The sequence below is a fragment of the Hyla sarda genome, chromosome 3 (assembly GCF_029499605.1).
Source record: "Hyla sarda isolate aHylSar1 chromosome 3, aHylSar1.hap1, whole genome shotgun sequence".
NCBI lineage: Eukaryota > Metazoa > Chordata > Amphibia > Anura > Hylidae > Hyla > Hyla sarda.
Window position 1 is genome coordinate 392078913 of NC_079191.1, and position 25060 is coordinate 392103972.

At 42.4% G+C, this 25060-nt stretch overlaps 1 protein-coding gene across 8 annotated transcripts in view; it reads right to left on the bottom strand.

Moving 5' to 3' along the window:
* EHBP1 (EH domain binding protein 1) overlaps nt 1–25060 on the bottom strand; it is a 430856-nt gene that overhangs the window by 142689 nt on the left and 263107 nt on the right. For all 8 annotated transcript variants that reach the window (XM_056568010.1, XM_056568005.1, XM_056568009.1 and 5 more), the window contains one exon: nt 16305–16448. In XM_056568010.1, coding sequence (XP_056423985.1) covers nt 16305–16448 — 144 coding nt within the window. The remainder of the gene's footprint in view (nt 1–16304; nt 16449–25060) is intronic.

Sequence of the window (25060 nt, forward strand, 5' to 3'; positions counted from 1 at the left end):
CGGTTTAAAAAAAAAAAAAAAAAAAAAAAAAAAAGGAGCGCTATGAGTGGACTATATAAAAGTTAGGCAAATATTTGTACAGAAATACAGTAATTTAGGAACACAAAAATACCTTACATCTATCTATCTAATATCTATCCATCTATCTTATATCTATCTATCAATCTATCTAATATCTATCTCATATCTATCTATCAATCTATCTAATATCTATCTATCTATCTCCTATCTATCTATCTACTATCTATCTATATCTATCTATCATCCATCTACTATCTATCCATCTATCTTATATCTATCTATCTAATATCTATCTCATATCTATCTATCTATCTATCTCCTATCTATCTATCTCCTATCTATCATCTATCTATATCTATCTATCTACCTATCTCCTTTCTATCCATCTATCATCTATCCATCTAATATCTATCTCATATCCATCTATCTATCTATCTATCTCCTATCTATCATCTATCTATCTATCTATCTATCTATATCTATCTATATCTATCTATCTATCTACCTATCTCCTTTCTATCCATCTATCATCTATCCATCTAATATCTATCTCATATCTATCTCTCTCATATCGATCTATCTAACATCTATATCTATTTAGACAAAAAAATGAACGGCTGCAGCACTCAGGGTAAAGTGAGAAAACAAGTTGGTAGCTTTATTCCATGGCAAAATACAGATGCAACGTTTCAGTTGCCTGTGCAGCCTTTATTAAGCATGCGTGAAAAAGGCTGCACAGGCAGCTGAAACGTTGCATATATATTTTGCCATGGAATAAAGCTACCAACTTGTTTTCTCACTTTACCCTGAGTGCTGCAGCCGTTCATTTTTTTTGTCTGGATTTTGGACCTGTGACCGTGGACCATTGGTCTGCTTGCACCATTATTTTTCACATTTGGTTGTGCTGCTACCCCGCCTTCACTTTTATATCCATCTATCTCCTATCTATCTTTCTACCTCATTTCTATCTATCTCATATTTATCTACCAAACTAGAAAAAATCTGCAGCACTCCAGGATGCTGCAGATTTTTGCTTATCTATCTATCTACCTATCTAATATCCATCCAATATTTATCTAATATCTATCTATTTATTTATCTACCCCATATCTATCAATATCTATCTATTGACCCATCTCATATCTATCTATCTCATATCTATCTATATCTATCTCATGTCTATCTATATCTATCTCATATCTATCCATCTATCTCATATCTATCCATCTATCTCATATCTATCTATCATATCTATCTATCTATCTATCTATCTACCTATCTAATATCCATCCAATATTTATCTAATATCTATCTATTTATTTATCTACCCCATATCTATCAATATCTATCTATTGACCCATCTCATATCTATCTATCTCATATCTATCTATATCTATCTCATGTCTATCTATATCTATCTCATATCTATCCATCTATCTCATATCTATCCATCTATCTCATATCTATCTATCATATCTATCTATCTCATATCTATCTCATATCTATCCATCTATCTCATATCTATCCATCTATCTCATATCTATCTATCATATCTATCTATCTCTAGCTATCACAACATTTGTTCATAGATATGAAATAATTGATAGGTAGATCAATAGATCTATCTTTCTATTTATCAATTATTAGAGATAGATATGTTTAATAAATATGTCTATAATTTCTTTTAATCGAAATTATATTCAGCATAGCTCTTCTTGTGCTCATATATTACAACACCAGTCTGAATCAAGAAAAAAAAAAATCTGAGCCTTAAAACAAGAAGTATATACCTGTACACATATTTGTCTGTTTTTGTTGCCAAATTTTACAGAAATAGGCATTGAAAAATATGTTTTAGAATCTCTATGTAAAATGAATATAATGTCCGTAATGCGTGATGTGACAGCCTTTCTTTTTAGGTGTCTGATGGCTCCTGTAGTTCTTATTTCAGAGATGCATCTACCTACTTTTAAATATATCTCTCAATAAATATACAAATTTTTACAATATATATATATATATATATATATATATATATATATACACACACACACATTATATACTGTGTGTAAATATTATATATATCTTATATATTGAATACCCTTTATTAATAAACAGTTTCTAATACTAATAAACAGGTGTGTGCGCATATATATATATATATATATATATATATATCTTAATTATATATATATGTATGTGTATATATATAACATTTTTGTTGACATACATATATATGAATCTCTATCTCGCATATTTGTAATCTAAAAGCACATACATACATTTCACTATATTAAGTTTGAATAGACCTCTGGAATAATTCCTAATCACCACAAGCGTTTTACATGTTAATTTAATTTCAATAATTAATGAAAAATAATTAAAAAGGACTATTAATTGTCCCGATTCAAATTATCCTTCCTACTTGTAGCCTGAAAACAAAGGAACACTCAACCTCCTACAAATACATAACAAAAATGGGCAAATTAGTGAAGAATTTCCAATTGGCCATTAACCATTTATGGTTTTCACGACCAACACGCTGCCAAAGGACCAACTTCAAAAGGCTTCCTCACACCGCCTTCTTTTTTTTCTCCACTAGTTCCTGTCAGTGCAGGTCAGAAATACAAAAGTGGAAAGTCATTGCAAAGCCACTGCACGAATAGACCGCGCGGCGAAAATCAAACAAAGACCAATTAAACTGATCATAACGTCCCAGTGAACACGAGGAGGCTCACCTGGTATTTCTGGACTTTCTCTGTAAATTCCCCACCCTGCTCTGTACTTGCCACTATAATTACCCTGACCAAAATACTGTGAAATTACTGCTCTGATCTGCTAATAGATGAAGAAAAAAAAAAAATCAAGCTGTTGTGGTTCCATGCCAAGGGGCTCCGACAAGATGGCGCAATGCTTTCTGACATTGACGGCAACTTCTAAAAAAAACAAAAAACTCAAAAGGAGAAAATTAACGGGATGGGGTTTACATTGCCAAAGTCTGTTCATTAATTACCAATTTAATCGCGGCTGGAGGCATGACATTACAGAAATCTGGCGGAAAGTTCTAATAGATTATGAAGACCACCTAAGAAGAATGACCAAGAAATGTACAAAACAATTAATACTGTTTCACTGCTATCAAAGGCACTTAGATTATTATACATCAAGTGAAGCAAAAGAATTAGGAGCTTCACAGTGCCACCACTTGGAACAGTAAATACAATGGCACACAATTAGTAATGCACATGTGACTTTTCATTCAAGGCATATATCCTTGGGAAAGCTAGAACATGATAAGGAGAACAAAAGGAACATTTTAAATGAAATGAATAAAGATTTTAACTCTGCTCTGGAGCATGCTGAGCAAAACAGAATAGGCTGAGCAGAATCCAGGCTCAGGGTAATGGTGATCTCATTCCAGGATTACACAAACCACAATCCTGGCAAAACCCGGGGAGGAGAAAATGGCCAAGTGCTCATCTGGTATAGGTTGCAATACGATTGTATATAGACAATATATTTAGGGAGACAAAAAGACATACACATGAACAACAATAAATAACAAAAAAATGATGTGTGTAAACAAAAGGTTTTATTATTGTTTTTCAATTGATTTTGTTGGTTACTTATATGATTTTTGAACAGTCAGTGTGTTGTCTTGTTCCAAAGAGGAGTTTCCATCTATATATACTCCCTAAAGGTAGGGTCACACACACAGCGCATCCGCAGTGTATTTGACGCTGCGGATGTGCTGCCAGCAGTCACAGAGTGACTGCTGAGATAGGTTACCTGCTGCTGTGTAGCTCTGCATGTCAGCTCGTGACTGCCGGCAGGAAACAAGCCGATACACAGAGCTGCAGGGAGCTTGCTCTGCTGCCAGCGCATCCACAGCGTGTGTAATCGCACGTACAGTGTCCTGCGCATATTTAAATGGGCACTGTCAGATACAAAAACTTTTGATATGTTGTAAAGCATGTAAAAACAATAGGTTTTGCAATTGCTTTCATTAGAAAGTTTTCAGTATTCCATACTGAAAAAGCCAGTCAAACAACTGCCCCCCTGCCTGCTTGGACACATACTAGTCCTGCTGTGTCCATGCGTCATCACCTATATCATGGACACACTTCCTTGATTGACAGCCATTAGCGCAGGGCTCACAGCTGGAGGAAAAATCCTCCCACTTTTAGCTTGTGTCCCGCTACTGTCAGTGAGGACAAGCTGGGAGTTTTAGTTTTGCTAATGCTAGGGGAGATGTGAGCAGACAGCATACTGAGGGAGGGGGCGGAGACCTTCACAGTGAGGCCACGCCCCCTCCTTTTGAGAGGAATTGAGACTAGTGAGCTAAATTAAAAGTGAAATAAAGAAATAAATAAAGGTGCTAGACACATAAAAATGTACATTGTCAGGATTAGGCACTGGGTGATATGAAATAAAAAATGTTGTTGGATTGCTTTAATGGGCAGGATTTGAAGTTGCAGATTTCAATGTAAAACAAATGACTTAACACAGCTTCAAATTCTGCGCATCAAATATGCGAAGGATACGGTACGCATGAATAGACCATTAGGCTGTATTAACACACACCAGAGCCACTGCAAATTTAAAGTTGTGAAGATTTTACAAGGCAATTCTTATGTATTTTTAACTGGCACTTCAATAAAGTGATTACCTTGTAAAATCCTCAACTTGAAATCCTCAGCGGATGCGGGGTGTGTCTGAATACCCCCCTAATTGTCAAATATAGTTTCTTGCCAAATATAGGCTTTGTGATGGTGGGTAAAGATAGGATCCAGTTGGAGAACTAATACTTGACGACCAAAACGGGATCCCATAGTGCCTCATGTAAGATGGGATTTAGCTATAGTCAAAGTCAACACTGCATCCCTGCTGAGCATTTTGGTTATTCATGCTCTTCACCAGGGTTTTCCAATCAGTGAGCCTCCAGCTGTTTCACAACTACAACTCCCAGCATGCTCGGACAGCCTGTGTCTGTCCCAGCACGCTGGAAGGTGTAGTTTAAACAGCTGGAGGCACACTGGTTGTAGTTGCGCAACAGATGGGGGCACACTGAATGGAAAAGCCTGCTGTTCCTTTTGGTTATTCAGGCTCTACACCAGGGTTTCCCAACAAGTGTGTCTCCAGCTGTTTCACAACTACAACTCCCAGCATGCTGGGAAATGTAGTTGTGAAACAGTTGGAGGCACATTGGATGTAGTTGTGCAATAGAATGGGGCACACTGTTTTGGTTATTCAGGCTCTACATCAGGGTTTCCCAACTAGTGTGCCTCCAGCTGTTGCAAAACTACAACACCCAGCATGCTCAGAGAGCAAAAGGCTGTTCGGGCACACTGGGAGCTGTAGTTGTGAAACAGCTGGAGGCACACAGATTGTAGTTGTGCTATAGCTGGGAGTACACTGGATGGGAAACCCTGCTGTGCATTTTTGCTTCTGTATATCACAAGTTCTGGGCAAACCTGAGGTCTGATGCCTATAATGAATAGCTGTCAGTTCAGGACATTAGACCTGCGGTCAGCAAAGGCTTGCAGCTCTAATACAGATGAAAAAATGCATTTTACGCTAGTGTGAAACCAGTCAGCTAGTGTCTCCGGTTGTCTCATTTTCCGACCGTATGCTTTACAGGAGATCACGTTTTTCAGTCCAGTTCAAAACCAGGACTTGGTCGGAAAATGAGACTACCGGAGACACTAGCTGACTTTGGTTGGCTCATTAAAATCAATCGGGAACAGTGTGGATTCGGAAGGAGGTGGTTATAAATTCTCCTGCCATATCGGCTGCAAGATTAACAAACCAATGTGAACACAAGAATGAGAAAAAATCATTCTTTAATTTGTGACATTTAGGGGGTTAGGCAGTCTGACAAAATTTTTAGTCCTACCGGAGCTGGTAAACACAAGAGAGATTCTGATAACTTATATGAATAAAGTTATGAATTTAAGGCTTTGCTCACATCTACACTAGTGGCTGTATTTGGAGCCTCCGTCGCAGATATCATCATCATCATATCTGATGGGCAAGATAGCACAGGATTCAGTCAAAATGATTGAAGTCAATGCGAGCTTCAGGGCCGGCCCGCCGCAGGGCTGCCCACACTCAGGGAGAGCCACAGTGTGGTGCTTTACATAGCATGTTTGTGTCTGTGTGAACACACCTTTAAATAGGGTATTCTAAAAGTTATTAAGATTTTGCTGGAATGGCGGTATTAAAAAAAACAAAAAAAAGCATACTTACCTTGCCCTGGTCCCCTGCACTCTGTGTTGTCCCCTGATCTTCTCTATTCTTCATACTTCTGAGACTAGCACTTTCAGTAGGACCTGCCGCTCGCCCTACCACCAACTGAGACCGAACACCATTCCAGTACCAGCAGTATATTGTTTTTTGGCTGGAATTACAAGGTTTTTAAAGGGGTACTCTGTCTCTAGACATCTTAACCCCTTCCAAAAGAATAGGGGAGCCTTCCAAAAGAATAGGGGAGAAGATGTCTAATTGCAGGGTGTCTGGCTGCAGGGACCTTCCTCGATCTCCAGCCGGCACCCCAGTAATTGTTTGGGGCGAACCCTGCTCCATGCTGGATTACGAGCGGCCACAGCCGTCATTCCCCTCCCATAGACATTAATGGAAAGCTGCCCAAAGCCTAGCACAGCTGGCATTCCGTACATAAATGTTCAGAACGCCGGGGTGCCAGGCAAGAGATCGCAGGGGTCCCAGCGGCTGGACTCTCACGATCAGACATCTTATCCCCTATCCTTTAAATAGGGAATAAGATGTCTGGGGGCAGAGTACCCCTTTAAGAGGTTGACAGCATAATAGCAGATGTCATGCATAGGATATGACCCATCCTGTGAGGCCAGTATTGATTAAAAAAAATCACTGGTTGGTGAATGTTATCATACAGATGGAGGGGGCACAGAAAAGAGGCAGCAAAGACATGGTGAGAAATTGCAAAGACCTCTACGATCTCTCCGACAACAGCATGAAGACGTGACAGGCCCACTAAGCTAAACTATATAGTTATGTGTAAAGAACCAGGTGACAGATTCACTTTAAGGAAGTCTCCCGTGAACAGGGCTTTGCTCAATAAACTGAATCATGATATCTTCCAGACCTTACAGTCCGGTTCACACACGGCATATTTTGCTGTGGAATTCTGTTGGTGGATCTGTGCCGAAATTGTGCAATAATGGATAGAACGTTGCGGGTGAATAGGCCCCACGTGTTGCAGTACTCAATGTCATGCAATGGGTAATATCTACTACAAAGCATTGAGATTTAGTTGCTGATTTAGTGATGCCAGATATATTCTCTGGATAACTGCGCTAATTTTAATAACACAGTAAAGCAGTGTTTACCAACCAAGGTTCCTCCAGCTGTTGAAAAACTACGACTGCCAGCATGCCTGGACAGCCAAAGAAAACACTGCATTAGATAAATGTTGGCAGACTTTGGCAATACTCGCCAACATTTGGCTGTCTGGGCATGAAGGGAGTTGTAGTTTTGCAACAGCTGGAGGCACAGTGGCTAGGAAACACTGCAGTAGATGACTGTTGGCTGACTTTGGCAGTACTAGCCAACCATCTAACGTGTGGAGTTGTCACAGTAAAGAAGAATCGGGAAGTTGGATACATGCTGCAGCCAGAGATGTCTGGCATCAGCTATGTAAGTGTTTCCCAACCAGGGTTCCTCCAGCTGTTGCAAAATTACAACTCCCAGCATGCCCGGACAGCCTTTGGCTGTCCGGGCATGCTGAGAGTTGTAGTTTTGCAACAGCTGGAGACACCCTGGTTGGGAAAAACTGAGCTAAGTTCACACGGCCATTGGGCTCTGACCCTTTCTGGGTCCATTCAGCTTTTTCTTCCTCTTTGCACCGAATGGACTCAGAACAGGATGGAGCACAACGGACACCAGGTTCCTACGGATCCCCTTTACATAAATGGGGTGCGACTGGTGTCCGGTATTATACAGGAGTTGATCAAAGAAAAAAAAAATAGGCCGTGCAGTATTTTTTCTCTCTGCTCAACTCCCGTCCTTTTGACCGACCGACGGAGATCCCTCTAGAGCATTGTTTCCCAACCAAGGTGCCTCCAGCTGTTGCAAAACTACGACTCCAAGCATGCCAGAATGCTGGGAGTTGTAATTTTGCAACAGCTGGAGGCGCCCTGGTTGGGAAACACTGCTCATGAGGAGCACAGCGACTGTGTGAACAAGCCCTTATTCTCGTATCCCCACTAAGAATACACGCACGCTCACCCGAGGGTGATGGGCGCAAGGGGGAATTTCTGCTTTGTCGTTTTTAACCGAATATACATATACCTACCGCGCGCTACTCGTGTACACGCAGACTAAACAAACATCACCAAAGTAATCCAAACTATTCGCGAAGAAAGTTCTGAGCAATAAAGGGATTGACAAAGACAATGCTCTGTCTCCTTCTATCGGCAATTAGATGGCCAAAAGCTGCTTTCCTTATCTGGTGATCGTATCTCAATCTGTCACAATTATCAGCGTGGCAGAGCTGTCCTTTCAATCAATGTTTTCCAATTAACATCAAAGGACCAAGGTTGCATTCTGTTAAGTTCTGTTGTCGTGAGGATACCCCCCCCCTCCTCCGTACGTCTCCCCCCTCTTAAAAATCTGTAAAAATGAAGTTACAGGTTTAATTGCTAAAAGACGTAGAAGAAGAAAAATAAAAGCTCTTCTCCGCTGAAGGAACAATTTATCCAGGCCTTTGAAACCTTTTGTGGCGCTCAGTGAAAAGCAAAGCAATATACGACATACTTACTGCTAAGTAGTAAAATAAATACCGCTCCTACCAAAAGATGGCCGAGTGGAACATTTGAACATTTCAAATTGTTGCTAAATCTTAAATTAATTACGGGAGTTTATACGAGGGAGAGGGGGGGGGGCACACCACCAGACCCGCAGCGGGTTAACCCATTTGCTGCCGCACACTTTGATTACTCAGGCATAGCTTACATGCACATTATACTGTGTGTGTGCGTGGAAAAAGAAAAGGGCCACTACACACGCATTCTTCGGGGGATTTGCGGTCTTACCCTTTTTTTTTTTTTTACTTATGGATTTGTTGGTGAACCTTGGGCTCAGGTCAAAGGAACTATGTGATTAAAGGACGGTTTCCTCCCCCCTCCCTCCAAAAAAAACCCCATAAAACTTAACCAAATTAAACTTTCAAGAAAAGAAAAAAAAAAGTTACATAGAGATTGTCGTTTATTTGTTTGCCACAATCGGCCTCTTCTGCTTCTCGCACTTTAGACAAAAATCATTACAGTAAAAAAACAAAAAACGCTTTAATCCAGGATCAAAGAGAGGGGATTATCAGATCTTCTGGATTAGCGGGTGCTGAACTAAAGGAGTTTTACTGGATGTGTATCTAACCAAGTGTTTCCCAACTAGGGTGCCCCCAGCTGTTGCAAAATTACAATTCCCTGCTGGGAGTTGTAGTTTGCAACAGCTGGAAGCACACTGGTTTGGAAATACTTTATCAGATACACACATTCACATTGTGTTATCTGTTGCATGTCAAAGGTATACGTTATGATGCCTTTAAAGGAGATATCCAGTGCTGAAAAACTTATCCCCTATCCCAAGGATAGGGGATAAGTTTCAGCTCGCGGGGGTCCGACCACTGGGGCCCCCCGCAATCTCCTGTACGGGGCCCTGGCAGCCCGCGGGAAGGGGGCGTGTTGACCACTGCAGGAAGCGGCGGCTGACACACCTCCACAATACAACTCTATGGTAGAGCCGGAGTGCTGTCTTTGGCAATCTCCGGCTCTGCCATAGCAATGTATTGAGGGGGCGTGTCAGCCGCCGCTTCATGCGGTGGTCGACACCCGCTATCTGGCCAGCGAGACGGGGCCCGTACAGGAGATCGCAGGGGGTCCCAGCGGTCAGATCCCCTGCGATCTTAAACTTCTCAGCACTGGACTTCCCCTTTTAAGGTATACTCAGACATAGACCACAGTGTACTTGTGTCAGAATTATTGCTGTTACTGGACCAAAAAAGTCTACCAGTGACTACGTTCATTCCATCCACTGAATGTATACTCAATGGACTCGCCACAGTATATGTTAGAATACCTTTGTGAAAGTATTCTGACCTAGATCTCCGATGAGCAAAGGAAATGTGATTCAAAGTACCGCTAATGGTAGCCCAAATGGCTACAAAGCACATAGAAAGAACCCCCTAGTAAAACTAAAAGTGTTCCTGTCATTTCAGGTGACTTTTCAGGATAAGCTGCCCTGTGTGTGTATACATGAAGAGCAGCACTATTTTCGGCCATTATATAACTTGTATATGGTATTTTATTGCAGATTTCTGCTCTGCAGGCTTCATCTCCAGTTTGCAGTTCTCCCAGAGAGGGTGGGCAGAGCTCCCTCCTCCTCCTCCCTATATAGACTTGTATTACTTGTCTTGCAGACACATTAAAAAGCTGAGCTGATTTTTAAAGAAAAAGAGTTGAGCAGCAGGAGGTGGAGTGGGGTTAATAACAGGAGAAAGAAGCATTTTTGTCTATTAAGATATATTACAAAGTTTCTTATTTTTGCTTCTACTACTGTTCCATACAAAGTTTTCTCAAATGACATAGCCTATTTAACTTTCATAGGAGTTGTCCAGTAAAAATAAACTTATTCCGTATCCACAGGATAGGGGATAATTATCTGAATTCGGGGGGTCCGACCGATGGGACTGTACCCCTGCTCTTAGAGAGAGCTTGTGCTGTAGACGGCATGCACTTGGGAGTAATGGAGATGCCCCAGTGCTGTACACGGGCGTCTTTGGTGCTCCTATAAATAAATGGAGAACATGCAGCAGACTACTCTCTCAGAGACGGAGATCGCGGAGGTCCCAATGGTCAGACACCCCCCCACTTCCCTGCGATCAGATAGTGGGGGGTTGGGGTTTCCTTTGTATAGGAGTGGTTTGTGGCCCTCTGGGCCTGTTGTCTTGACGGTTGATCATTCACTCCTCCTCCAACTACGGGTATGTTGGAGTTGTTAATGGCAGTCAATGGCATGACAAAAAATACACACAAAAAAAATTTACAGACACCTCGATATTTCTAAAAATTTCCCATAAACAGTAACAAATTTACAGTGATCCAAGAAGGTATACAAATCTCTTCTACCCTTTGGCAAATTCTTTGGATCATTTTAGAAATGTTTATGGCTCCACAGTTTTCACTCAAAAGATTTCGGGCAATGATCTCCGACCTGTAACTTTCCAGCTACAGCAAAAAGACAACTCCCAGCATGGACACAGGCCATCGGGTCATGCTAGGAGCTGTAGTGTTGCAACTGAAAGAGAGTTACAGATTGGAGGCTATTGCAGTCATTGTCGAGAATTAGAAAAATATGGTGCCATTCTTCTAAAAAACAGCACCATGCCTTTTCACAGGTTGTGGGTGGTATTGCAGCTTGGCCCTAGTCAATGCCGTAGATCTTAGTTGCAATATCACTTATGGACAGGTGTGGCGCTGTTTCCACAACCCATGTCGAATTTTGTGAACCAGTCCAATACTTGATTTTCTATGAAATCCACAACTAGATCAGTGTCTCCCAACCAGTGTGCCTCCAGCTGTTGCAAAACTACAACTCCCAGCATGCTCGGACAGCCTTCGGCTGTCTGAGCATGCTGGGAGTTGTAGTTTTGCAACAGCTGGAGGCACACTGGTTGGGAGAGACTGAATTACATGAAAGGATTATGTTATACAATTAAAGACCATGACAGATGAAGAACGAGGTTTCTTCTGGTCAGAAAGCCTATAAGGAGGGATCAGGATACTCTGGTCAGTGTGACCGATGCCCTTTTATACAGCATCAGCTCACACCCTACAGGGCGGCTGAGGAAACAGCACTGCCGTGGCTCAGGGGTCTATCGGCTTCGGAAATGCCATTATGAAAAGTAAATCAGCATGAATTCCCTGGGGATGATGATCTTACAAGGTCATCTCAGAGGTTATCGGTGGGGACCAAGAGAAAGCTAACAAAGCCGGCCTGATCGCACCTGGCCTGTCACGCCGTATTTCCTTCAACACAACCCACAAGATTGTTCTGGGCACAGGGCGGACAGGAAAAAGTTACTGGTATCTTTATCAATAGAAAGAGGTGGAAGGGGGGACAGGTGAGAATGCTAAATAAATCACAAGAGAGTCCATGCTATAGAGCTATACATCTACCTGCTCTAATATAATTTCCCCTATTATCGGATCATTAATCTCATCTATGTGTCAGTCTCATATCTATCTAGTTATTAATCCATCCTGCATGTCATTTCTATCTATTTGTCTATCCATTAAATAAAGATGTCCAGTATCTAATATCTAATCTTCTATAAAAACCTATCAACATCGAGCACTGATCAGTATCTATAGCCTAATAGCCATCTATACTTCAAATATATGAAATGTCTGTCTATTATCTAACATCTTTCAATCTCTCCATTTATCTATCTATATAAAATGTCAAATATATCTTATATCTAGTTATTATGTATTTATGTATATATGAATGTATGTATGGTGTGTGTATATATATATATATTTATAATTTAACTAATATCCTATCAATCTAAAATCTATTATCTATCATCTCTATCCACCCATCCATTTATCCATCTCTTATCTATCTATCTATCTCTATATCTCTATCTATCCTATAGTTATTATCTATCTCATACTTATCTATCTCATATCTAATCTATCTATCCCTCATATCTATCTATCCATCTTTCATATCTATCATCTATCTCATATCTATCATCTATCTATCTCATATCTATCTATCATTTATCTATCTCATATCTATCTATCTATCTTTCTATCTCTCATATCTATCTATCTGTCTATCACATATCTATCTATTTATCTAGCTATCTCATATCTATCTAGCTATCTCATATCTATCTATCTATCTCTCTCATATCTCTCCATTTCATATCTATCTATCTATCTCATATCTATCTCATATATATCTATCTCATATATATATATATATCTCATATCTCTCTATTTAATATCTATCTATCTCATATCTATCTATCTATCTTTCTTTCTATCTCATATCTATCTATCTATCTCATATCTATCTATCTCATATCTATCTATCTATCTCATATCTATCTATCTATCTCATATCTATTTCATATCTATCTATCTCATATCTATCTATCTATCTCATATCTATTTCATATCTATCTATCTCATATCTATCTATCTCATATCTCTCTATCTCATATCTCTCTATTTCATATCTATCTATCTATCTATCTATCTCATATCTATCTCATATCTATCTATCTCTCTCTATTTCATATCTATCTATCTCATATATATCTATCTCCTATCTGTCTATCTCTCTATCTATCTCTATTTCATATCTCTCCATTTCATATCTCTCCATTTCATATCTCTCCATTTCATATCTATCTATCTCCTATCTATCTCTATCTATCTCTCTCTCTCTATCTATCTCCTATCTATCTATCTATCTATCTATCTCTTATCTATCTATCTCCTATCTATCTATCTATCTATCTCCTATCTATCTCCTATCTATCTATCTATCTCCTATTTATCTATCTATCTATCTCCTATCTATCGATCTCTCTCCTATCTATCTCCTATCTATCTATCTCCTATATATCTATCTCCTATCTATCTATCTATCTATCTATCTATCTCATATCTATCTATCTATCTATCTATCTCATATCTATCTATATCTCTCCTATCTATCTATCTATCTATCTATCTCCTATCTATCTCCTATCTATCTATCTATCTATCTATCTCCTATCTATCGATCTATCTCCTATCTATCGATCTATCTCCTATCTATCGATCTATCTCCTATCTATCTATCTCCTATCTATCTATCTATCTATCTATCTATCTATCAGATCAATGTCATATACTGCCTTATGTCACCAACCACAGCCTCTATACGTAGCGTATGCACCAGTAGGGTGTCTTATAGTACACTCCAGTACAAAGCACTAATAGTGAACTCTCCCGGCACTAGGAAGATGAAAGGTGCAAATATAACAATCCAATGAAGACCAGTCTACTTTATTTCTTCATCACATGACTGGAAACAGAGGAGACAGAATCTACAGTAACTTCGGCCAAGACTGAAGCAAATGAGTCGGCAGGCAATAGGTTTAGTCTGGAAAATGACTTCCGTCCAGTCTGATGATCTGAGGTCTCCATCTTTTCTGGGCAGTCGGAACACCTTGCCAGCAGAACGTATCCTTATAGACTTTATTCACCTCTGATCGGGAAGCAATCAACAAAGCCTAAACATAATTTGTGGACCATCCAGATAATTTGTGGACCATCCAATGGTTCATAATAAATGTTATTTCAACCAATCTAAAGATTGTGGGGGTTTATCAAAACCAGCACAGAGGGAAAGTTCACCAGTTGCCCTTAGCAACCAATCAGATCACTACTTTCATTTTTGAAAAGGCCTCTGAGAAATGAAAGAAGCGATCGGACTGGTTGCTATGGGCAACCGGTCAACTTTTCCACTGGACATATTCTGATAAATCTCCCCCTGTATGATTTTGTGGTTTAACATCACTTTTTTTTTTTTTTTTTTTTTTTAGGACATTATTGCTTAGACATTAAATGGAGCCAAATTGTAGTAAAGTTAGAGCAGCAGCCGCCAAATGTCAGGAATTACTCTCTATTTATTTACAGTGATATTGGCATTTTTCAGTTTTCTTAGGCTGAGTTCTCATATATCCATCCAGCTCAGGGAACAATGCCCAAAACTTGCTGCAATTAATGTCACAACTGATGGCAAAGTGCACCAGTTGGCATTAGTTGTCTAGGATCCAGTGGTCTTTATTTGTGCAGGCTGGATGGGGGGAACGCAACAAGATGGAAGAATGTGAACTGTCACGTTCAAATGAATAGGATTCGTTCTACCATTAATTGTCCTCCAGCATTTAAAGAGGCACTGTCATTATGAAAAACTTTTTATACTTTGTAACACTACTGATAAGATTACTTTTGTAAATATACATTTATCAAATATTTTTTTACATTTTACTAAAAAAATAAAAAATGAAAATAGCTGCCACTAGGGGTCATCTATCTTTATGCAGACAGACTACTCTGTATTTTGCAGCATACTGGATACCGGCCGTAAAGCATGTTGGTATCCAGTATAGGAGATCACCATTGCACCACTACAGCTTTCAGCTGTTCCTAAACTACAACTTTCATGATGGGAGTTGTAGATTTGCAACAGCTGGGGGTACAATCTTTGTAAAACTCTGCTTTAGAGCTGTGTATTCTCCAGCTGTGTGCCTCCAGCCTTTCAAAACTACAGACAAAGAACGTGTGGGCATGCTGGGAGTTGTTTTGCAACAGCTAAAGGCAACACTGCTCGAATAATGTGCTTCACAAACACTGCAGCTCCAGCTATTGCAAAACTACAACTCCCAGCATGCTTGAACAGCCAAAGCTTTCTCTGACTCCTAAATGACAAAGAAGCTGATCAGATATTCAGGAGTCTGTTAAAGCTGAATGACACACACAGCTATGTTGATTAGCATACAGCTTTACTAGGAACAGATAGAAAATGTATGCATAAAATCACTGTGCAGTAATTTGCAGACTGCCAGGCTGCTCCCAGACTCAGAGCAGATGAATCATCCCCAGTGAGGGAGAGAGATGGGCACACCCCCTCCATAAGGCAAGAATACATAGCAGGTGAGCAACAGATTAATGCTATTTGTTGGGAATATATAGGTCCTAGACACATACAAATTATATGTACATGATCAGGATTAGGTACTGAGTAACAGGTACGCTTTAAGGGTTTTTCTCACAATGAAGCCTATTTTCAGCTGTCCAATAAATTAACATATTTTTACTACCTTTCTGTGGTCTTTTATACTTTCCTTCAGTTTCTGATTCAAACTGCTCTCTCATCTTCATTGTCCTACTTTCTGTCTAGTGTACACCTTATAATGGATTTCCTGTTCCTACTGTACATTCTAGATGGGAATTCAGCAAATTCACCCTCCCTGACTACAACCATAACCCTGCTTACTACACCCACAGGAGCCTTCCACATAGTGAGTGGGAGATAGTAGAATGAAGGGGCAAACCATATGGGTCCTCCAGTGCTGGTCCAGAGGAAGTGGCACATCTATATGTATACCAACCTGGTACTAAAACTTCATTAAGTTATTAAAATGAGAGAAGGGATTGGTCACAGCCAGCTGGAAGACTTACATCACTTAGCTGCTTGGCACGTGTAGTGGCTGCAGTGCCCTGCCTCGGCTTGCTTCCTGCCTTCAGTGCTGCGTCCCTTCTGGCCTGCTCCAGTAATAACCGGGCTCGCTCTTTCAGTTCCTCTTGACGGGACAGCATTCGCTGCTGTAAGGACACAAACAGAAAAATTATATTAGAAAAGAAGAAAACTACTTACACATTTTAAAGACTTGACAAAGCACCTGAGCTTTGGGACAGGGCCATAGGCTGAAAAAAAAGGTAGTGTGTCCTCCAGGAGCAAGACATCTTTAAGGAATATGAAATAAAGGGGTATGATGGTGAATGCTACGGATGTTTTCTCTGTGCATAGATTACTTATCATTGTTGTCTTTCATGTTCATATTACTTCTAAACCAGTAAGGGTGTGTTTATATTACGGTTTATCACGATGTTTAGTGCATGCTGTGGGAAAGCCCCTGATGTACATGGCGCATGCATCCATAGGGTTTATTGACCTGGCATGTGCATTTATTATTATTTTTTTAAACAGGGGTTTGTGGGTGATGTTTCTCACTCATTGGGGGAGATTTATCAAAACTGTAGAGGAAGAGTGGTGCCGTTGCCCATAGCAATCAGATTGCTTCTTTCATTTTTAAAGAGGCCTGGGATTGGTTGCTATGGGCAACTGCACCTCTCTTACGCTACACAGGTCTTGATAAATCTCCCCCATTGTGAGCATACATAGAAAACTGTAATTGGAGGCATGTGTTGAGAAATATTCCTAAAGTAAACATAAAAAAGAGAGTTTAAAGTGTCCTTCACTTTAAAGCGGTACTCTGGTGGAAAAGTTTTTCAAAAAATCAAATGGTGCCAGAAAGTTTTGCAAATTACTTCCATTTAAAAATATTAATCCTTCCAGTACTTATCATCTGCTGTATACTACAGAGGAAGTTGTGTAGTTCTTTCTGTCTGACCACAGTGCTCACTGCTGACACCTCTCTGTGTGTTAGGAACTGTCCAGAGCAGGAGAGATTTGCTAAGGGGATCTGCTCCTGCTCTGGACGGGTTTTTTATTAATAGAAGTAATTTACAAATCTGTTTAACTTTCTGGCACCAGTTGATATGAAAAAAAATTAATAAAATGTTTTCCACCAGAGTACCCCTTTAAAAAACTTAGAGTACACCTAGAGACATGTCAAAAGTTTTGACCGGTCAGGGTTTGGGTGTTCAGATCCCCAATGATTACTAGAACTGGTTGTATCTATCTATCTATCTATCTATCTATCTATCTATCGGTCAGGGTCTCAGTGATCCAACCAGTTCAACTTTTTTTTTTAAGTGGCAGTACCTATTTGACAACAATGTCTGGGGGCTAATTGTTATGTGTAAATATGGCCACGCTAGGCAAAAAAAAATAAAAATATATGTACTCACCTTGATCCCCCACTAATGCCATTTCAGCAGTATCTGGTCCTGCTGCTCAGCAATTCCTGGTAACGGCCTCAACACAAAGAAGTGGTTGAGGAGGGTCACTGCTAGGAGTAGTGATTGGCTGAGACATAGACCAGGAGGCGCTGAGCAGCAAGACTGGACACCATTGGAATGGCTGGAATTTAAAATGTAAACCTGATGTGAAGGACCGTTGTAAATGATGACAATCTCTGTACAGTGCTACTATATATGTTTGTGCTATATATAAATGAATAAAATAACCTCATCTGATCTCTAAAGCAATAGAGCACCCAAACACCTTCATAAAGAAGTGTTCAAACAAAAGGTCCTAGAGGTTTTGATGCCCAATAAATACAACCGCTCCTTCACAGAAACCTTCACAGAAACCTTGATAGAAAACAATGTGTGTTGCTGCATGGAGCGCAAGGTAGGCACATGTTCCATGCATTCTGGATATATATGGGTGCCTCTGGCACTCCCGTGGAGAGCATACTGACCCCACGCTCCATGCAGCAGGAAGATGTGAATAGGGGCTCCTAATATACCCCTATTCTGGGAAGAGGTAGATATGTTTTTAAAGGCTGGAGTATTCCTTTAAGTTGTACAAAATATGTGCTGATACTGTCACACTAGTGTAAAACATTTTGAAACATTTACAGAGCCGACATTATAAGTGTGCAGCCCATGCAGTTACACAGGGCACATCGGCATCACAGATCACCCAAGGCTTAAAGGTGTACTCCGTTCCCTTGCTTTCGGAGCTCCGCTCCCCAGCGTCCGGAAGTTATTGTTCAGAACGATGTGCGTGCGGGCTTCCGTGTTCAGGGTCGCCCCTCGTGACGTCACGCCCGCCCCCTTAACAAAAGTCTATGGGAAGGCGGCGCGGTGGCCATCACGAGGGGCGGCCCTGAACACGGAAGCCCGCACACACATCGTTCGGAACAATAACTTCCGGATGTTGGGTAGCGGAGCTAGGAAAGCAAGGGAACGGAGTACCCCTTTAAGACCACCACGAGTCTAAAGTGTAAACCCTGAAATTAAATTATAATTAGATATATGTAGAGCTGTCATTTGAGCACTGTATGATGGTATTGTTATTCATTCAACTGTATTTGTCCAATTTATGGCATTGTTATTTGGGCACTAAACTGCATGTCTTTATAATTAGGCCCTGGTTAACCTTACAACTATAAATGAGCGAATTTTAGAAAAATTTGATTTGGCCGATTCGCCGAATTAATTTTTTTTTTTGTTCCGGTCCAAAATTATTTGCAGTGAATTGCTATTAAAGACGGCTATTTCTGGCCTACAGAGAGTCTCGATAGGGGTATAGAACACTTTGCCTTGCTGTAACACGCATAGGGTGTGCTGTGTTAGTGAAATAATACTGTTATTCAGTATGACATGCAGATCAGAGGCGTCGCTATTAGAATCACTGAAGCAGAGTGGCACAATGACAGAGCCTGAAGGTGGTATCAGTATGAGGAGACCATATAGTGTCTGAAGGGCACAGCGTGGAGGTGGCTGCAGCATGAGGAGACCATATGGTGGCTGAATGACACAGCCTGGAGTTGGCGGCAGCATGAGGAGACCATATAGTGGCTGAGTGACACAGAGTGGAGATGTTGGCAGCATGAGGGGACCATATAATGCCTGAATGACACAGCGTGGAGGTGGCAGCAGCATGAGGAGACCATATAGTGGCTGAATGACACAGCGTGGAGGTGGCAGAAGCATGAGAAGACCCCATAGTGGCTGAATGACACAGCCTGAAGTTGGCGGCAGCATATAGTGGCTGTATGACACAGCCTGGACTTTGCGGCAGCATGAGGAGAACATATAGTGGTTGAATGATACAGCTTGGAGGTGGCAGAAGCATGAGGAGAACATATAGTGCCTGAATGACACAGCGTGGAGGTGGTGGCAGCATAAGGAGACCATATAGTGGCTGAATGACAGCCTGCAGTTGGCAGAAACATGAGGAGACCATATAGTGGCTGAAATACACAACCTGGAGGTGGCAGCAGCATGAGGAGAACATATGGTGGCAGAATGAGACAGCCTGGAGGTGGCAGCAGCATCAGGAGTCCAGAAAGTGACCCGGTGGGTGGCAATACCAGTACCCGGTGACGAAGGTGGGTGAATAAAGAAAAATTTGGCATTAGATGTGTGGCATCAGGTGGGTGGCAGGATCAGAATAGTAGCTGAGGCAGGTAGGCAGAAAAAAATGGTCTCTTCTGTAAAAGTGATAGTGTGCATAAGTATTGAGGATATGCATTACGAACTTTTAATAATATGCTTAGGATAAAATATATGGACCAAATAATTTTTTTTTTAAATCAAACAAAAGGAAAGGTGTGCAAAAAAACACCATGTGCCACCTACACCACCAAGTATTAATGTGATGCAAAGACCTCTAAAAGGTGGAAGGGAAGAATGTATGGTACATTGTAACTGGTGGGGGGTAAACACTTCCCCTTTAGGGCCCTACTCTCGCATTATTAATTCCCTTCTTGGCAAGTGATACTCGCCCTAAAAAGGGTGGCCCCACACAGGAACCTCTCCCTATTTCCACCTACAAACACTGCCATTTCCCAGGGTTTTTAGGTGGAAATAGGGATTTGTTCCTGTGTGGGCTGCCCTTTTTAAGACGAGTAACACTTTCCTCGAAAAGGTGGAAGGGAACAACGTATTGTCCATTGTAGCAGGTGGGGGTAAAAACTTCCCCTGTAAGGCCCTACTCTCACCCTAATAATTCACTTCTTGGCAAGTGTTTGGGTACATATACTTTATTCTAAGATTATTATTAAAAGTTACGTTTTACGTAATGCATATCCTCAATACTTACTTGTGGTCTGATGCGGAGGAGTGTCTGTAACTGGGGAGCAGCGCCTTAAGTATGTTTAGCACTGTCCATATTTGTGAAGGGTTGGTGTGGCACCATGGTCAATCTACTCTGATGTATCAGGCATTGGTGGGTGGAAATCCTGGTTGATCCATGCCTGATTCATCTTCAAAAAAGGTCAGTCTCTCCACATTTTTCTTCTTGGGGTTACTATGGCCCCCGCTGCATTAAACACCCGCTCTGATGACACACTACTGGCCAGGCAGGACAGCTTTTCCAGGGCACAATCTGCTAGTTGTGGCCAAAAATCAAGTTTGGTTACCCAGAAGTCCAGCTGGTCTTCAAGGTGTGTTGGCATGGTCATGTCAAGGTATGCCACCACCTGCTGGTTAAGGTCCTGCTCCAGGTCTACCTGCTGCTGATGAGTTGCTTCACTATGCGAGTGAAGAAAGCTACTCAGCAGCGACTGTAGACTCTGGTACTGCTCCTCCCACCCCACCCCTCCCCAGCAGCCATGGCAGTGGAAGGTGAGCGCAGAGGCCCCACCGAGTCAGACCTGCGAGAGGATGGACAATGGCGCAGATAGGCATCGGCCAACTGAGTACATAAGAGGTCTCTGTAGTAGGTCAGTTTGTCCTCCCTCTCAGTGGGTGTAAAAAAAGGCCCCCAATGTGTGCCAGTAGCGAGGGTCCAATAAGGTGGAGAGCCAGAAGTCATCGTTCTGCCAAATGGTTACAATTCGGTGGTCACTATGCAAGCAAGCATGCATCATGCGATTTATGCAAGTGACTTGGAGGGACTCCCTGTCTCCATCTCCACTGCATACTGCTACGGTATGTCTGGGTCATCTGTCTCGCCTTCCTCATAACCCTCTAGCTCCTCCAGCTGCTCCTGATCCTCCTCTCCTGTCAGATGACTAGAAAAAAACACCCATCTTGCAAAACCTAAACTCTGCTCCACTGTACCCCTCCTCCTCCTGTTCTTATGTGGCCGTAAGATTTAGGCGCCATGACTCCAGTGACCTGACCAGTCATCGTTTCCAACACGTGTTGTAGTAGATTAAGCAGTGGAATGACGTTGTTCATCCTGTAATCCTGGCGACTGACTAATAATGTGGCTTTCTCAAAGGGCCTGAGCAAGAAGGTGTCACGTATGAGCTGCCACTGGTTGACATTGAAGTTACACAGGGGAGTCGCAAATCAAACTATGTTTGGGGATGCCGTTCTGACGCTGCCTCTCAAGGAGGGTGTGCTTTGCAGTGTTCGAGTGGCTGAAGTGCATGCAAAGTTTCCTTCCATTGTCAAGATGTCTTGCAGATGGAGGGAACACTTCAGGAACCGCTTGACAACCAGACTGAACACATGTGCCATGCAGGGTGCATGTCTCAGGCTTCCTTGTCACAGCGCAGACAAGATTTTCTTCGCGTTGTCGGTCACCATGGTACCCACTTCCAGTTTTCGTGGAGTAAGCCATGATTCGATTTCTTGATGAATTACTTTTAGCAGTTCCTCCCCTGTGTGACTCCGTTCGCCAAGGCAAACCATGTGAAGAACAGTGTGACACTGCCGTGCCCTGCACACTTGGTACGCTGGAGGGGCATTGAGACTTTACCGTGCTGTGGAGGCTGAGAACACGGTGGAAGATGAAGAGGCGGAGGCACACACTGTCACAGGACCAACGGCCTGAGAGCATAGAGGCGGAAGCGGTGTGACCTGTACAAGTTGCTGTTGTGGTTGTGCAGGAACCACATTTACCCAGTGGGCCGTAAAGGGCATGTATTGTCCCTGACTGGTAACAGCTCCACACGTCGGCGCTGCCATGCACTTTTGTACACACTGACCGGCTCAAGTACTGGCCCACCTTCTGTTCCACAAAATTGTGCAGGGCTGGTACTGCCTTCTTTGCAAAGAAATGACGGCTTGGGACTCTCCACCTCGGCTTGGCACAAGCCATCAGTTCTCTGAAAGGTGCAGAGTCCACCACTTGAAAACGAGAGGGACTGCTGCACCAGCAACTTGGACAGGAGCACATTCAGCTTCTGCGCCGTTGGATGAGTGGGCGCATACTGCTGTCTCTTGGACACTGCTTTGCCGATGGATTGCTGGCGGAATGACTTACTCGAAGTTGGAGGAGCAGGAGCATCTGGAGCGTCAGAAGATGGGTATGACACATAGCTCCCTTCGGCTGAGGTGGTGGAGCTTTGGCTGGCTGAAACAGGGAGCGGCGTGCCACTGGGTGCTGACGCAGGCTGGACCACCACATCGGAACAACGGTTCTCCCGGGCCGCTTTATGGTGATGCTGCATATGTTGACGCAGGGCCGTGGTGCCAACATTGGTCACTCTTCACCTTCTGCCGACACATCTTGCATATGGCCAGGTTAACATCCTCCAGATGCTTTATGAAAAACTGCCACACCGCCGAGTAGCTGATTTTCCCACCAACAGTCTGCACTGATTGACTGCTACTGCCGCCAACTCCCGTTTCACTACCTCCCGGGAAGGAAAGCTGCCGCAAAGCAGGTGGTCTACCCCGGGCACGTTTGGCTCCAGACTTTTCACTTCTGCTACCATGCTGACTGCCAACCATGCTACCACCTTGCTGGCTCAGCTACTGCCTCACGGCAACCTGCAACCCTCTTGTCCTCCTTCCGCACCCGGCTCCCAAGTGCGATCGGCTTCATCAACATCGAGCTGTGTCTGCACGTCACTGATTTTCTCCTCAGGTTCCTCAACAGTGTCTGCTTTTGGAGCCTGAATGCTCACACCACCTCCCATGCCACTCTCCTCATTACTACTTGCCCGCCTAGCGGAGGAAGCGACGAATGTCTCCTCCACTTCTTGGCTGGGCTGTAGCTGCTGACTGTCCTCTAGTAGAGCGTCCTCACTAAATAGTGGAGCTGAACCCACAGCATAAGATACTTCTGTGGGGGAGGGAACAGCATAGGACAGAGGCAATTGGAGGACAGGGACTGCTCCCAGGCCATGCCAACTGAGGTTTGCGTCTGAGGAACCCACCGACTGTTGACTGGGGGTGTCAGATGTCACTTGTGATGAAGTGGATGACCGTGTTAACCAGTAGATGATGGCAGATGGGTTGCTGGTTGAGACACGACTGCTAGCTGATACCAGGAGCTTAGGCCTCTCGCTGCGACTTCTGCCACTTTCCCCTAGTCTGCTGCGACCTCTGCCTGATGAATTTAGGCCTCTGCCACTCCTCTGTGCACGTCCTGACACCTCTCTGCCTGACATACTTAGTGGGTATATGAGGGGAGCACAATACACTCCACTACGCTTAAAACAGTAGTTGTCTACAACACCAGTAGTGTTGAGCGTGAATATTCGCATTTCAAATTTATATTGCGAATATATTCGCTATATATTTGAAATTGCGAATATTCGAATTTTTTCCGCATATGTGAATATTCGCATATGTGACTTCCCATGTGCAAATATTCTCATACGTGAATTTTCGCATATTCCTTCTTTTCACTTGTGGGCCAATTAGAATGATGCAAATACACTTGTCAGAGGTTATCAACAACATCCCTCGCAACCAATAGTAAAGTTGCCCACCCCCTCACTGTTTTCTTCCTCGAATACGCGAATATTCACACATGTGAGTATGCGAATATAATGAATACGTGAAATTCGCGAATAGAGGACGAATATTCGTCTATATATTTGCGAAATCTTGCAAATTCGAATATGGGCAATGCCGCTCATCACTAAACACTAGCAGGTGTGTACTTTTGGCTGGCCTTTCATAGTATCAAGGCCCTTAAGACTTTAACAGGAACAAAATGGTACACCACTTAGATGTACGTATGTGATATCCACTTATGAGGAAAGCCCAATGCGCTCCAGTACGCTTAAAACAGTATTTGTCTACAACACCAGCAGGTGTGTACTTATGCCTGGCCTTTCACAGTATCTAGGCCCTTAAGACTTTAACAGGAACAAAATGGTACACCACTTAGATGTACGCACAGGTTACACTTAATCGTTCCCTTTCTATAATGCGAGGCCACAGCGTTATAGAAAGGGAGGGTCATCGTGTCGCAGCATCATAGCGGGTAGGGCCCGGCCATGGCTAATAGCGCGGCACTAATCGCGGTGCCGCACACTATTAACCCTTTAGACGCGGCGTTCAAAGTTGATCACTGCGTCTAAAGTGAAAGTAAACCAGTCCCGGCCAACTCAGTTAACTGTTTGGGACCACTGTGGCGAACAGCTTGTAGGACATCAGGAGGATCCCTACCTGCCTCCTGCGTGTCCAATCGCCGAATGACTGCTCAGTGCCTGAGATCAAGGCATGAGCAGTCAAGCGTCAGAATCCTTGATCAATGTTATCCTATGGGATAACAATGATCAATGTAAAAGATCAGTGTGTGCAGTGTTATAGTCCCCTTCCCTAATAAAAGTTTGAATCATCCCCCCCCCTTTTCCCATAAAAAAAAGCTGTGTAAATAAAAATAAACA